The sequence below is a fragment of the Microtus ochrogaster genome, chromosome 7 (assembly GCF_000317375.1).
Source record: "Microtus ochrogaster isolate Prairie Vole_2 chromosome 7, MicOch1.0, whole genome shotgun sequence".
Lineage (NCBI taxonomy): Eukaryota > Metazoa > Chordata > Mammalia > Rodentia > Cricetidae > Microtus > Microtus ochrogaster.
In genome coordinates this window covers 72517846-72531898 of record NC_022014.1, presented here as the reverse complement: position 1 = coordinate 72531898, position 14053 = coordinate 72517846, and the positions used below count along the sequence as shown (strand labels likewise).

Genomic DNA, 14053 nt, shown 5'->3' with positions numbered 1-14053 from the left:
TCTCTGTGGCTTTGGAGCCTGTCCTGGAACTAGCTCTGTAGACCAGGCTGGTCTCAAACTCACAGAGATCCGCCTGCCTCTGCCTCCCGAGTGCTGGCTATCTCCTTTTTAAAGCACAGGGCAACTCTATCAAGAGGGTGGTAACAGGTGACCAGAATAAACAGTCTCGCGGCTGACTTCCTAGGGGTGATAGCAGAGGCATAGATGCCACCTCTGCAGGCCTAAAGAGTAGTCTGACACCTGGACACCTAATTCAGTCCAGGGACTGACCTACAACCGTGCTCACCTACACGAACTTTTCATTATGTCTCTTTCAATCGTTACTATTCATGAATTTGGGGCTGGAGAAATGGCTCCGCAGCTAAGAGCACTGACTGTTCTTCCAGAGGACCCAGGATTCAATTCCCAGCACCCATACAGCAGCTATTAATGAATTTGTATGTGTTGCTAAGATTCAGAACCTAGCACACGAAGCAGTGCTCCCACCTTATGGATGGTTTGGTTTGGTATGGTTTTGCTAGGGAGCAAAGCCAGGGCTAGAGTCACACCAAGCAAGTCCCCTCCCACCGAGCTCATGAAATCTTTATTTGTAAGTAAATAAACTCATGGTTTTGTCCAGTTCAACTTGATTCAAAAGGGTGCTCCTCACCTCACCCTCAGGATCTGCAGACTGACCCCTGAAATTTAGGGAAAGAGTATTCTAACAGGAAAAGCAAATCTCTTCATGTATCACCAGTGACTCGCTCTGCTCCAACAAGTGTGAGCCTATTTCATGTGATCCCTTCAGCCATAATGTTTTAAATGTTCTTCTTTAAAAACAGTCTTTAATCTTGGAGAAAACCAGGCCCCTTGTAAGCACACTCATTTCATATCAGATCTACCACTACCCTGACATGTCTTGTTTTATGTCATTTAATATATTTAAAACTTAACCTTCCCCACAAAATATTAACACAGAAAGCTTGGGCCATGTTTCCTCATCCACTACCCTCAAAAGCATATAATAAATTAACTAGTGGTATCTAGGTCAATGAATACATTGTTTTGCATTTGCTTTTAATGTTTTTATTTCTATAATGCTAACAAAAGGAGACATCTGATAAAAACACAGAGCAGTACAGTAATCCAAGACTTCAAAAGCGCATGCTGGGAGGATCCAGGGGTACGATGAAGGACCTCAAGAGATGGAGCACTGAGGATGAAGCTCTAGCCTGGCCCCACCTCTAAAACAAGCAGCTGCCAGGGAGGCCCCTGGCCCAAAGCCTGGTATCCATCCCGACAGACCATCAGCTCTCTCCTGCCCTTGGTCCCTACTGCCTCCTCCCTAGGACGCTAATCCCCACTCCCTTAGTCTACTAGCCTTTCCCCTTCCAGCCTGCCTTAGATCCTGGGGTGCACACTGCATGTATGCACACAGAAAATAGCAAAAATTAGGGGGAAAGAGAACAAAGTAGAAAAATGAGAAGAACGAAAGAGAAGGAAAAATAAGCAGACTCACTGTCAGACCCTTCTAACGCTGCCAGGCAGTTTCTAACGAGCTGAGGTTTAGTATCTCAGGTCGAGGTTTAGGTTGGGTCTCTTTCCTTCGCTGCATTTTTTTCCTGTCAGGGTATTGATTGTTGTACAGCTCAGGCCGGCTGTAAACTTGTGGTCTTCCTGCCTCTGCCTCCCCAGTGCTGAAATCACAGGCATGAGCTCCACACCTTGCAAGAACTTTGGCTTCTTGCTGCTGATTATGCTTGGTTGGGCTGCTGTGGACAAGGTGTCTGTAGCCCTGGCAGACCTTAAACTCACAAGATAGCTAAGGCTACCCTTCAACTCCTGATCCACTTGCCCCCACCTCCCAAATGCTCCAATCATGTTATGCGATGTTACCACACGTAGCCCAAAGCTGGTTTTCCAGACACAAACTCTACCACTGTGCTGCAGCCACATGCAGGCTGAAGAAGGAAATATGTATTTACATATTTGTTTATGACTATTCCATCTGTGCTTGATCAAAAGAGCAAAATCAACTAGCAAGGGCTAGGGATGTCTGCTAGTTTGAATGCAATTGGCCCCATAAGCTCATAGGGAGTGGCACTATTATAAGGTGTGGCTTTGTTGGAGAAAGTGTGTCACCATGAGGGCGGGCTTTGAGGTTTCATGTACACGCTCAAGCCACGCCCAGTGTCTCACCACTTCCCTGTTGCCTGTGAGTCAAGAACTGTCAGCTCCTTCTCCAGCACCTTGTCTGCCTGCATGCTGCCCTGTTTCCTGCCATGATAACGGATTAAACCTCTGAACTGTAAGTAAGCCACCCCAATTAAGTGTTTTCCTTTATAAGAGTTGCTGTCTCTTCACAGCAGTGGAAACCCTAACTAAGACAGGATGCATGTAATTCAGTGGTAGAGTCCTGGCCTTGAGCCAGGCCTGGGTTTGAAGCCACGTACTGTGCTAATGCACCATCACTCCCCCCACATACACACGGAAAGAATTAGCAAGAGTTTCACAAATGTTAATGATAGCTCTAATTTCCTTAAGGTGTTTATCTTGCTAACACATAACTTAAACTCCCCAGATGTTGAGCTGAACGCCTGGGGTAGGTACCAGAATTAGCAAGAGTTTCACAAATGTTAATGATAGCTCTAATTTCCTTAAGGTGTTTATCTTGCTAACACATAACTTAAACTCCCCAGATGTTGAGCTGAACGCCTGGGGTAGGTACCAGGCATCTCAAGCACTATTTATGAGTAGGAACTGTAACACAAATGCTCTCCCAAAGGCTGTGAGAAAAGCATCATTACACCACGGCCAGGCGGGGAGGATGTGGCCACCAGTCTGTCAGAGCACACTTTGCACGAGGCCGAGCATAGCACTTCATTGAAGACACGGCTCTAATTGAAAACACTACCGGTCGGGTTTCTTCTTCCCGCCCTCTGAATTTCTTCACACACCCTCAAGCTGAACAGTATCAAAACAGCATCAAAAAAGGAATACCATCTGTCAAAGAGGCCTGTCCAAAGACAAAATTCCAGGAGTCCCGGGGGTACAGGTCGATCATTGTTATCCCCACGATGCAGAAGGCATCTTGGGGTTTCTTCTTTTTCAAGAACGCCAGGATATGCCCTATTTAAAGAGAAAGGTATGTATAGTACATATGACACACACACATCCCTTCTGTGCGTTCCAGCTGCAAAGGTTCTTACTTACCTGCATGGATCTGTAAGTTCTGTGTGTGCTCATTCACTCTAAAGGCACACCTCGTTGCAGACACGGACACTGGCTCTAAGAATTTTACGGTCAAACCATAAAAAAAAGCTTCGCAGTAGCCCTTGAGCCACTTAATATATTCTTCACTGATAACTCTGGTGTTGCCTAGAGAGCCTACGGTACGGGGGAAGGGAGAAAATGAGGACACTTTAAAAGTGATGGAAACATTCTTCACCTTATTCTATAAACTGGAACAGAAACAGAAGCCGCTCTAAAACTTCCATACTTTTTAACTGACGGCAACATGGAGTCAAAGGAAGAGAATCTCGCTGTTCAGCCACTGGGATGAATATCAAAAGGGCCACACACAGGGCCATGAAGATAGCTCAGCAGGGGAAAGTGCTCGCTGCACACCTGACAGCCTCACTGGGACAGAGGCCAAACTCTACAAAAGCGGTCCTATGGCACATCTGCGTCCACTCCCACACAACACACAATAATAGTATTTTAAATTATCACATATGATATAATGCCTAACACGCACAGAGACCTGAGTTCAACTCCCAGCACAAAAAAAAAAAAAAAAGAAAAAAACAGAAGCCATAAAAAATCGCTTGCAGCTGTGTAGTGGTGGTATACGCCTTTAATTCCAGCACTCAGGAGGTAGAGGCAGGTGGATCTCTGTGAGTTCAAGACCAGTTTGATCTATAGAGAAAAACAAAAAAAGAAACAACCCCCCCCCAAAAAAAAACCAAACAACAAAAAAACCCTGCTCACTTGCATTTGGGCAGTAGCCACCACCACCATTCCCAGGACATACCGATGGACTGTATATAGATAATGTGTTTCTCCGGACAGGGTTTGTTTCTGTAGCGATCAGTGAAAAACTGTTCGAAATCCTGGGGAGCTTCAGGGTGGGAGGTGATCCAATCTGACCGGGAATGCACAGAGATCGGTCCAAAGAGGCTGCTGGACAGCTGGAAGGCTTCATTCATTAAACGCTGCTCCCCAGCGTTGAACTTCTCATACAGTGACACAAGCTCTGGGTTCTTAGAGATGAGAGCTGTCTTCAGGGTATGCTCAGAGTGCCGGAGTATCTGCATCTGCCAGAAAAGAGGGACTAAAGTTAAGAATGAAAAGAAAATGAGAAGACAGATAGAAAATTCATCCGTCCATACCCAGGACTATCCTTCATATACACCTCTAGCTTCTCTCCAGAGTAAGTGACCTATTATTGCTAATGTCTTCACGTATCACACTTAAGAGTAGCGTTCCCACATCCAATCGGTTCACTGGGGAAGAGTCTCTAAGGAATTAAAAGGAAAACTATTCAACCCATCCTTCCATCTTTTACAGAACTTGCTGCTCCCACCGTAAAAGCTACTGATAAGTTGGGCATGGTGGGGACACCTGCAAACCCAGCATTCAGGAGACGAGGCAGGAGACTGCAAGTTGAAGAACAGCCTGACTGTCCTCAAAAACAGTAACTAACAACCACAACAAACAAAACTAGCGGTGACCCGGGGAGCCTAACTTGATGTCCAATGTCCTCTGTCATTTGACAATAATCACAATATTCTGAGTTGGCTCACTTGGGACAGATGACCAACCCATCCCTACCAATGTTACTCAAGGATATTCAATAATAAAAAGGGAAGTAATTTAAGTTCCCAGTTCCGTAATTTAATTGCATGTTGGCAGATACATCTCAGTCCCTTAAGCTTTTCAGGTCAGTTATGAAACACGGGGGAAGCCCTAAGATGACGAAGAGATGCAGAACTCACGTTGACGGGCCTTTTCCATTCATATCGAGTCCTTAGGTGGCACTTCCATCCTTCCTATGGTCAAGCAGATGTTCCCCACGAGGCTTTTCGAGTTAGGAAAGAAAAACCAGATGAAAGATTTCCGTTCAGTTCTGTGTTTTCTAATCACCTAAGGGCTTTTCCAGTTTATTGACAAATGATTTTGAAATGTTAGCTAGCGCTGTGCTCACATGAATTCTGGAGCGCTAACTCCAGACTAAAAAGGCCTCTATAGACTAAGCTGTGAATGGAGCTCACCCTCACTACACATCTGGGCTGAAATTTTACCTTTACAGGATGAAATATAAAACAGACGTGGCCCCTGTAGTCTACCTACCTTTATAAAGGAGAAGTCTCCAGTTGCTTTTTCCCACTTATGTTTTTCTAAGGGCAATGCACAGCAAAGGGGTGTGGAGGGCGCCTTTACCCTAACGAAAAGGGCAGAGTGGAAGGTCGGGAGGCCCCCGTGTGTAAGGGGGCATTTTAGAGTCACGGCAGTGGGCTGGGGGCCGAGGACGCCCCCACACACCCCATGCAAACTGGGTCTCGTCAGACATGCTAGCTGGTTGCAGATACCACCCCGTCTCCGCTTGGGTGAGCTGTGGGGGCCTCCCCGGAACTCAGGGTTCGCCTCTTCTCCCCCGGAAGCAACCGGAAAGACCGGCGTCGTTCCCAGGAGACATCCCGCCCCCGAGGTCCCCTCTGCTTCCGCCGCAACCGTCCCTCCCACATCCGCCCCTCCCCAGAGATCAAGACCTTCCCCCTCCTCCCCTGCCCGGCCCTGTCGGTTCCATCACACCACCCTCACCCGGACAGGCCCGTGGGCCGCCCTCCCGCTCCCACGGCGGTCCTTGTGCGCATGCGTCTCGCGCAGGCGCACCACGCCGGCACCGCCCACAAAGCCCGCGCCTTCCCGCCCCTCGACCATCGTCCCGCCCCTAACCGTACTCTTCATTCCTGAGGCTCCGCCTCTAAACGCTGGTCACGCCCCCACTCCGTTAAGGCCCCGCCCCACCTCCTGAAGACCCCGCCCGTTTCTAGCGCTCGCGGTGTGACTGACGCTAGAGGGCGGGGTAGTGCTAGACAACCCCCTGCCGTCGCCGTTTCCCCTATTGCCCTCGCGGGGGCACCGCGGCCCGCTCCCCCGCGGGCAGTGCAGGGTCACGGGGCCACCTGTTGGGTTTGCTCAGCGACCCGTGGGCTGAGCCTGAGTAATTTAACCACCGGGTCCAAATAAGTCAGCCGTGTCCGCGGCTTGACACATCCTGCCCGCTGGACTTTCCCTCGGTTGGTTTGCGCGACTGTCGTGGCCTCACCTGCTGTCAGGAAACAGGGCTGCAGCCCAGGCGTGAGACCTAGGGTAGCCATTCAAGCTCGGGGAACTGAGAGCTTTGAGCTGGGACCCCCCAGGAGCCTTCGGGGGCGGGGGAAGCCCCAGAGCCCAGGATCTCCTGATTCCCCATCCCCTTCAGGCATCTCTGAGCGCTTCAGGCACCGCCGGTCAGAGCAGGAGATGCCACTACCCTGACAACACGTTCTCATCCTTGGAAGTTAAGGACCTCACACACCCATCTCTGGACCCCTCCTCTTCTACCCCTCAAGCTTTGCGCTCTCGTTGCCTTGTGCATTCTGCTCTAAATATCCTTGTCGCAACTATTGTAACAAGGTTCATACTGTCCTCACTCAACCAAACTGCCCTTACCAAATTGACCAAGCAGTTTATTTTGGGAGGGTGTCATGTTAACCAGACGGGCCTTGAGCTCACTATGTAGCCGAAGACGATCATGGGCTCCTGTCTCCCACTTCCAAACACAGGAGTAACAGTTATGAGCCGTCAAACCCACCCAAAACTTTGTTTTTAAATAATTTAAGTTTCGGTGTGGTGGTAAACACCTGTTATCCCTGTTAGCAAAGGCTGGAGGATCTTTACGTTAGAGGCAAGCCTGGGCTAAATAAAAATGAAATTTAGCCTCACAGAAGACTGTCAAGAATACCAGCTTTACTATACCCTTATGTCATATTAGCCTCTAGAGCCCCCATTTCTGACCATTTCCATTGTATCTTGCTTTAACTCCTGTAACATTAAAATATTCTTTCCAAATTTCATACTTTTAATGTACTTTGGTTATATTTGCCCATGATCCTCTCTGAGTCTCTTCCCTCTCCCACCAGATCCCTCCCCAATGGCCAGATTTTTTTTTCCTCCTGAATAATTTTTCAAAGCCTCTGTAAACATGATGCCCCTTTCCTTCTAAACACACCAGGATGTATTTCTAAACAAACAAATTTAGTTACAAGACACCCACACCGGGAAGTCCTACCAATCTCTCTGAAGACCACGGTGTTCCTGCTGACTTTCCTTTTTTTCCCATAGGCCCTACGCCCTTCCTTAGTAACGAAAAGCCTGTCTCCCATTATTTGTAATTATTTGTAATTTGCTTCTGAATTTAACTGCTTTGTGGTATAATACACATTGAGAGTAATTCCAGAATAACAAATCCATATCATTGCAGACAAATAGTCCTGAAAACAAGAGTTCAGAAATTATTCATGGTCCCTTATAGCCAGAGGAAACATAGTATACTGTGTGGTTGACGTCACCCGAGTAAATTCTTCCCTACTCAGGCTAACACCACATCTGGTCTGGGACTTACTATGTCGCCTAGGCTGGCCACAGATTCACAACAATCTCCCTGCCTCTAGAGTGGTATATTATTTGTGTTTTAATAAATAAAGCTTGCCTGAAGATCAACGCAAAGCAGTCACACTAGTCAGCCGTACAGGCCAGGCAGTGGTTGCACACACCTTTAATCCCAGCAGCTACACTAGTCAGTCATACAGGTCAGATGGTGGTGGTGCACACCTTTAATCCCAGCACTAGAGAGGAATATAAAATGGGAGGAGCCAGGTCTCATTTTCAGTCTTAGTCTGAGATTCCTGGAGGCAGGATCAACCAGTTCAGTCTAAGGCAGAGCTAAGAGTCAGTGGCTGACTGCTTTGCTTTTCTGATCTTCAGGCTGAATCCCAATATCTTTCTCTGTGTTTTTATTATTCGTGCTACATTTGCTACCCAGTGTTCATGAAAAAGCCATTTGCATATGGCTTTACAGTCACTGTCATAGGCCGGAGTTACATGTGGCCAGAAGCACTGACCTACCAGCTAGGTTTTTCTTTTTTTCTTTTCTTGAGGGTTCTTCCTGAAACCCCTTCTTGGGCTACTGCCAAACTAGGTAGTTGTATGGGACACACCAAAAACTGGAGTCCCTACATTCTATACTGATGCAAATGAATCAGGAAAAACAGGTTACAAATCAGAAGATTTAAGTAAAGTGGATCAGAGCCCTTATGATTCTGTCTAAAAGTCTGAATTATATGTTATTGTTATGGTACTAAGGAATTTTAAAGAACGTCTCAACATAGTTACCTATTTGAAAAATGCAGAAAGAGTTGTTTTACATACTGAAATTGCTGAATTTATATCAGAATTGACTTTATTATTTATATGGTTACAAGATACAATCAGGAACAAGAATCGTCATATATATATATATATATATATATATATATACACACACACACACACACACACACACACACACACACATACATATATATATCTCACATATGATCCCATATAGGTCTGCCAGGTCCTCTAGCACAAAGTAATCAATTAATTATTGATTGGAAATGTGCTGAAGGGGCTGGAGAGACGGCTCAGAGGTTAAGAGCATTGCCTGCTCTTCCAAAGGTCCTGAGTTCAATTCCCAGCAACCACATGGTGGCTCACAGCCATCTGTAATGGGGTCTGGTGCCATCTTCTGGCCTGCAGGCATACACACAGACAGAATATTGTATACATAATAAATAAATAAACATTTTTAAAAAATGTGCTGAAGGCCTCAGAATTTTATTTAAAAAATCATGTCAATAGCAAAGGTTTTTTTTTTTTAAAAAAAAAAAGACCTTTCCATCACATGGCAACAAAACAAGGAAATTATTTAAAAAAATGTTCTACTTGTTCTTTATACAACTAAACACCACTACCTGCAGAAAGTAACCCAAGGGTACTCAAAGGAATTAAATCTGGCAGATGGATGTGTTTCATTTTGTAGAATTTGGAAAACTAAAATATGTATACCACAACATTGATACCTATTCAGATTTTCAATGGGCAACTGCTTTGAGTTTGGAAAAGGCTGATTCTAGAAAAAGGTTTCATATATCATCCTGTGCATGATTTTAAGTTTGAGTCTATCAATTTTCTGCAGTGAACCATGAGCATTCCTAACAGCAACCTTTGAAGTTTCCATAAGGAGGATGGGGGCCCCACAATGACGATTCCTTCAGGACTATGATAACACCACTAAGTTGAAAAACACCACCTAAAAATCAGCTTTGTACTACAAACTGCTCAGAACAATTTTGAGGTGGCTAGCTGAGATGGTCCAGCCTCACAGACTACTCGAGCCAGGATTTGAGACAAACCCTGCACCCTCCCATTAGGCAGAGACTGGATAACAAATGCTACAGCTACCTCCCCAGGACTTGATAATTAACCCAAATTTATCTTTTCAGGATCCCCTAAAGATACTGTCTCCCCCAGACAGCAGGAAGTAAATTTGAGAATACAGCATCCACATTCCAAAGAGGTGAGGTGGATGGTTTTTGGTCATTCAATGGGTTATGGATATTTGTCAATGTTTAGGGGTATTGGTTACAAGTTGTTATTGGTAATGGTCAGGAAAAAAGCTAAACAAAGGAGATTAGATTCAGGGTTCTTGTTTTGAAAAGAAAAAAGCGGGATATAGATATGATAGGATAAAAGGGTAGATTATTGAATCTACTCTAGAAATAAAAAAGGGAGTATATAGACATGATAAGATAAAAAGGTAGATTATTGAATCTACTTTTAAAAAGCAACTACTACTTTTAAATGTTTTACATTGGATTGTATTTTTGTATATTGTATACAAATTGTGTGTATTGTTGCAAATTTGAGATTAATTTTATTAGAACATACTTCACATACGTTTCTACTCTCATTCAAGGTATTGTACCTATACAACTCATTTAGCAATCTAATGGAAATTTCTAGCCCTTGAAAATTATTATCACCAATTGTTTAGGATAATAAGGAAATGTAAATTAGTAGTTGATCACCTATTATAATCAAACTTGCAGTCACATTAGGTATGTTTTCAAGGTCAAACAAAGATATATTTTAGATAGACAAATTATCTTGAAACACTACCGAATATGGCATTTAATATGTTTTAATAACATAGGCTCTTTTTTTAAGACAATGAGACATATCTGCTTCTGGCAGCACCCATCTACTCCAGAGAAGATAATGGGCATCAAAAAAACTCCATGTGGAGTTTACTTTCTTTGTGGCAAAGTTAGTCACTGGGCAAGAAAGAACCCTGCCTCAATTGCTGACAGTATGAGGTCCTAATTGGATAAGCAGGACACAGAAGAAAGTGACTGCCAAGCATTGTCAAGACAAGGTGGGACAGCCCTTCAGAATATCCTGCTTCATAGAAAAGTCTGTCAAATATGCTAGACCCATAGGCCAAATATGGATGCCCCAACATTGCAGAGGAACTTTGAGTGACTGTCCAGGCAGCTGGGTGTTTTGTTGTTTCTCACATTTTTTGGAAGTAGCTTGGTTGCACTTTCTGCTTACTTGGTTAATATTATTTCTTTCTTGGGTCTCTGAGGGAGTTGAAGACTAGAGAGTTATAGTTTTCCTTGTTTATCAGATGCACAAAGCAAGTTATGACAAAGTAAATTAGGTAAAAAATTTTGGATTCACCAAGGTAGGATAATGGAGTATTTTCTCTGAATTTGTCAAATGCAAATGGACTAGACAGTGTTGATATATATTTTGTATATAGTTATTGTACTTGTTGTATATAGTTTTTCTTATATTACCTATAGCCTTCTTCTTTATTTTAGACACAAAAGGGGAAATATTGTGTGTAGTGATGAGGTGAGCAGGCCTGCCTGCTTTTTTGTTCCACCCAGCTCCCGCATGGCTAGCTTTATACCCGAAATAACAACACACAAAATGTATTCATGGGGGGCTGGAGAGATGGCTCAGTGGTTAAGAGCATTGCTTGCTCTTCCAAAGGTCCTGAGTTCAATTCCCGGCAACCACATGGTGGCTCACAACCATCTGTAATGAGATCTGGTACCCTCTTCTGACCTGCAGACATACACGGAGGCAGAATATGGTGTACATAATAAATAAATATTTTAAAAAAAACAAAATGTATTCATTTAAATGCTGCTTGTCCCATTAGTTCCAGCCTCTTAATGGCTAATTCTCACATCTTGATTAACCTATTTCTAATAATCTGTGTAGCACCATGAGATGGTGGCTTACCGGGAAAGATTCAGCATGTCTGACCTGGCGGCTGGCTCCATCGCATCTGCCCTCACTTCCCTTCTTCCCAGCATTCTATTCTGTCTAGTCCACCCACCTATGTTCTGACCTATCAGGCCAAGCAGTTTCTTTATTAATTAACCAATGAAAGCAACAGACATATGAACTTCCCACATCATTTGTGGTATATTATTTGTGTTTTAATAAATAAAACTTGCCTGAAGATCAGTGCAAAGCAGCTGCACTGGTCAGCCATACAGACCAAGCAGTGGTTCACACACCTTTAATCCCAGCAGCCACACTAATTAGCCATAGAGTCCTGGCAGTTGTGGTACATACATGCTTTTAATCCAGAACCAGAGAGGAATATAAAACAGGAGGAGACAAGTCTCACTCTCGGTCCCAATCTGAGGATTCCTGGAGGCAGGAGAGCCCATTTTCAGTCTGAGGTAGAGGTAAGAGCCAGTGGTTGACTGCTTTGATTTTCTGATCTTCAGGTTGAACCACAACATTTGTCTCTGGGTTTTTATTGTTCATGCTACATGCCTCTGCCTCTTGGATGATAAGATCACAGGTCTGTGTCATCACACTCATCTTTATATTTGCTATTCTTCTTTTTTTTTTGCATGATATATCACTGTGACTATTAAAAGGTTGCATTTTGCCGGGTGTGGTGGTGCACACTTTTAAACCCAGCGCTGCAGGAGACAGAGTCAGGTGAAGTTCTGCCAAGTTGATAGCTGATCTTGATTATCAGTTTGATAGGCTTTAGAATCACCTTTGGAACAGACCTCTGGGCACGTCTGAGAGGGAGTTTCTTGACTGTGTTAAGTAAGGTAGAAAATCCCGGCTTAATTGTGGGGGCACCAGGACATGATTGGGGGTCCCGAATAAAGCAAGTCAAACACCAGCATTCATAGCTCTCTGCTTCCTTACTGTGGACACAGTGTGATGGTTGCCTCTGGCTTAAGCTGGAGGTCAAAAGAAATGATTCTCTCCTTCTGTGGTGGGGTCCAGGCATCAAACTCGGGTCTTCAGACATGCACAGAAAGCACCTTTACTTTCTGAGCCGTCTCACTGGCCCAGAAGTCTGAGTATGAAATCCTTGCGTTTTTGTTTTGGTTTGGTTTGGTTATGTGTATGTGGGTAGGTAGGTATATGTGTCCCTGTAAGTAGATATGTGCACGTGCTTGCAGGTGCCTGTGGAGGCCACAAGAGGGCGTCCAATCCCATGGAGTTGGAGTTAAAGGTAGTTGTTAACTGATTGATGTAGGTGCTGGGAACCAAACTTGGGTTGTTTGTGAGAACAGTAGGCACTCTGAACTGCTGAGCTGTCTCTCCAGCACCCCCTATCTCCCTACTTTTCATCCCGTCCTGCCACACAACTTTCAAGTCTCACAACCAACATAGTTTGTGATTTTTATTTTTATTTATTTATTTTTTGTTATTCTTTGAGTTGGGCTGCTATTCTGAAGCTCAGACTGACTGGGAACTTACTAGAAAACCCAGGTGGGCCTCGAACTCAAGGCAGTCTCCTGCCTATGCCTCCTTTGTACTGGCGCTCCAGACATGCCACACCCAGCTAGCTAACCTAGTTAAGCCTGAGACTGCACTATGAGGATTAAGGGGTTCTTAGCCATCCACTCCCTGCTATGAATTCATGCTTGCTGTGTTTTCCTTTTTCTCAGGATGGTAGCCGATTTCCACTGCCCTGAGGAAACGAAAGTTTGCTTGGTCAGGAAGCAGGAACAGGTGGGTAATTTAGGGTTACAGACCACCCAAACAGGGCAGCAGCCTAGAAGAGAGGACAGCAGATAAGGGGAGGGTGTTGCAATACAGGAAATAGAACCCTACCAGGAGGCAAGATCATAGAAGATAATTGATTAAAAAAAATCATCTTAACCTATGTTTTCCTTATGCTCAAAAGGAAGGCCATGTGTAAAAGAACTGGAGTTGACCTGTCTCCTCCCTTCTCTTCCGGAAACCTGCCCTCTGAAGCCTAGAACTTGAGCCCACTGGGGCCACACAGTCTCATGCAGAGGAACTACAGAACCCAGCACAACACGGTTTTTGTTCCAAACAGCTAGCTTACAGCTCATGTCTGGGACCGTGCCCTACTTGCAAGCCAAAGTCAGATTCTTCCATAATGGGCTAGCCCTGGGAGTGCCCGGGGAGAAGAGCCATTAGCAAAAATGAAAAGCAAGGTATCTTTTAGTCCATTAAGTTAAAAGAGGGTTTTTTTCTCCCCTTTATTATTTATGACGTGACTGCAGTTACCGTTTCCCGGAACAAGTGTTATGGTTCTGCTGCTTTTGTTTACTGGAGCAAAATAGATGCTTATCAGCGGGCAAGCTCAGATTGCTAAGCAGTCGGGAGCCCTGTGTGCTGTGGCCTCCTGGCTTCCTTTGATGCCTTGTTTTCTGTGCTTCTGACAGTTTCTAAATCCTGTTACCATCCGATGTACACACGTAGACACACCCACATACACAAACAAGTCTGTAATCTCTATATAAATTTGGAAAAATAAACGTATATACTGTTTATGAATACAGCAACCCAAATTGAATGAAGGCAGCCATTATTGTTACTTTCAGAATGTCACCTCCTAGACTGAGGCAGGAGGAGCTTGAGGTTAGCCTGAGCTACACACACCAAGTTCAAGGCCAGCCTA

The 14053-nt window shown here is 44.7% G+C and overlaps 1 protein-coding gene and 1 long non-coding RNA gene across 6 annotated transcripts in view; one reads left to right on the top strand and one right to left on the bottom strand.

Moving 5' to 3' along the window:
- Positions 1–5862, bottom strand: part of Amz2 (archaelysin family metallopeptidase 2) — an 11082-nt gene extending 5220 nt beyond the window's left edge. The window contains exons 1-5 of one of the 5 annotated variants that reach the window (XM_005350649.3): positions 5803–5862; positions 4977–5059; positions 4013–4312; positions 3193–3366; positions 2980–3108 (exon numbers count right to left, since the gene is read on the bottom strand). In XM_005350649.3, the coding sequence (XP_005350706.1) occupies positions 2980–3108; positions 3193–3366; positions 4013–4312; positions 4977–4995 (622 nt within the window). In that variant the 5' untranslated portion in view covers positions 4996–5059; positions 5803–5862. Of the gene's footprint in view, positions 1–2979; positions 3109–3192; positions 3367–3993; positions 4313–4976; positions 5060–5331; positions 5707–5802 lie in introns of those variants that run through there. The other 4 variants (XM_005350651.2, XM_005350648.3, XM_005350652.3 and 1 more) reach the window with 4 other exon arrangements.
- Positions 5863–9616: 3754 nt separating this feature from the next.
- LOC101997338 lies at positions 9617–13640 on the top strand. Its single transcript, XR_001228991.1, has 3 exons — positions 9617–9643; positions 13071–13134; positions 13310–13640. It is a non-coding gene; the product is annotated as an uncharacterized LOC101997338 (long non-coding RNA).
- The last annotated feature ends 413 nt before the right edge of the window (positions 13641–14053 follow it).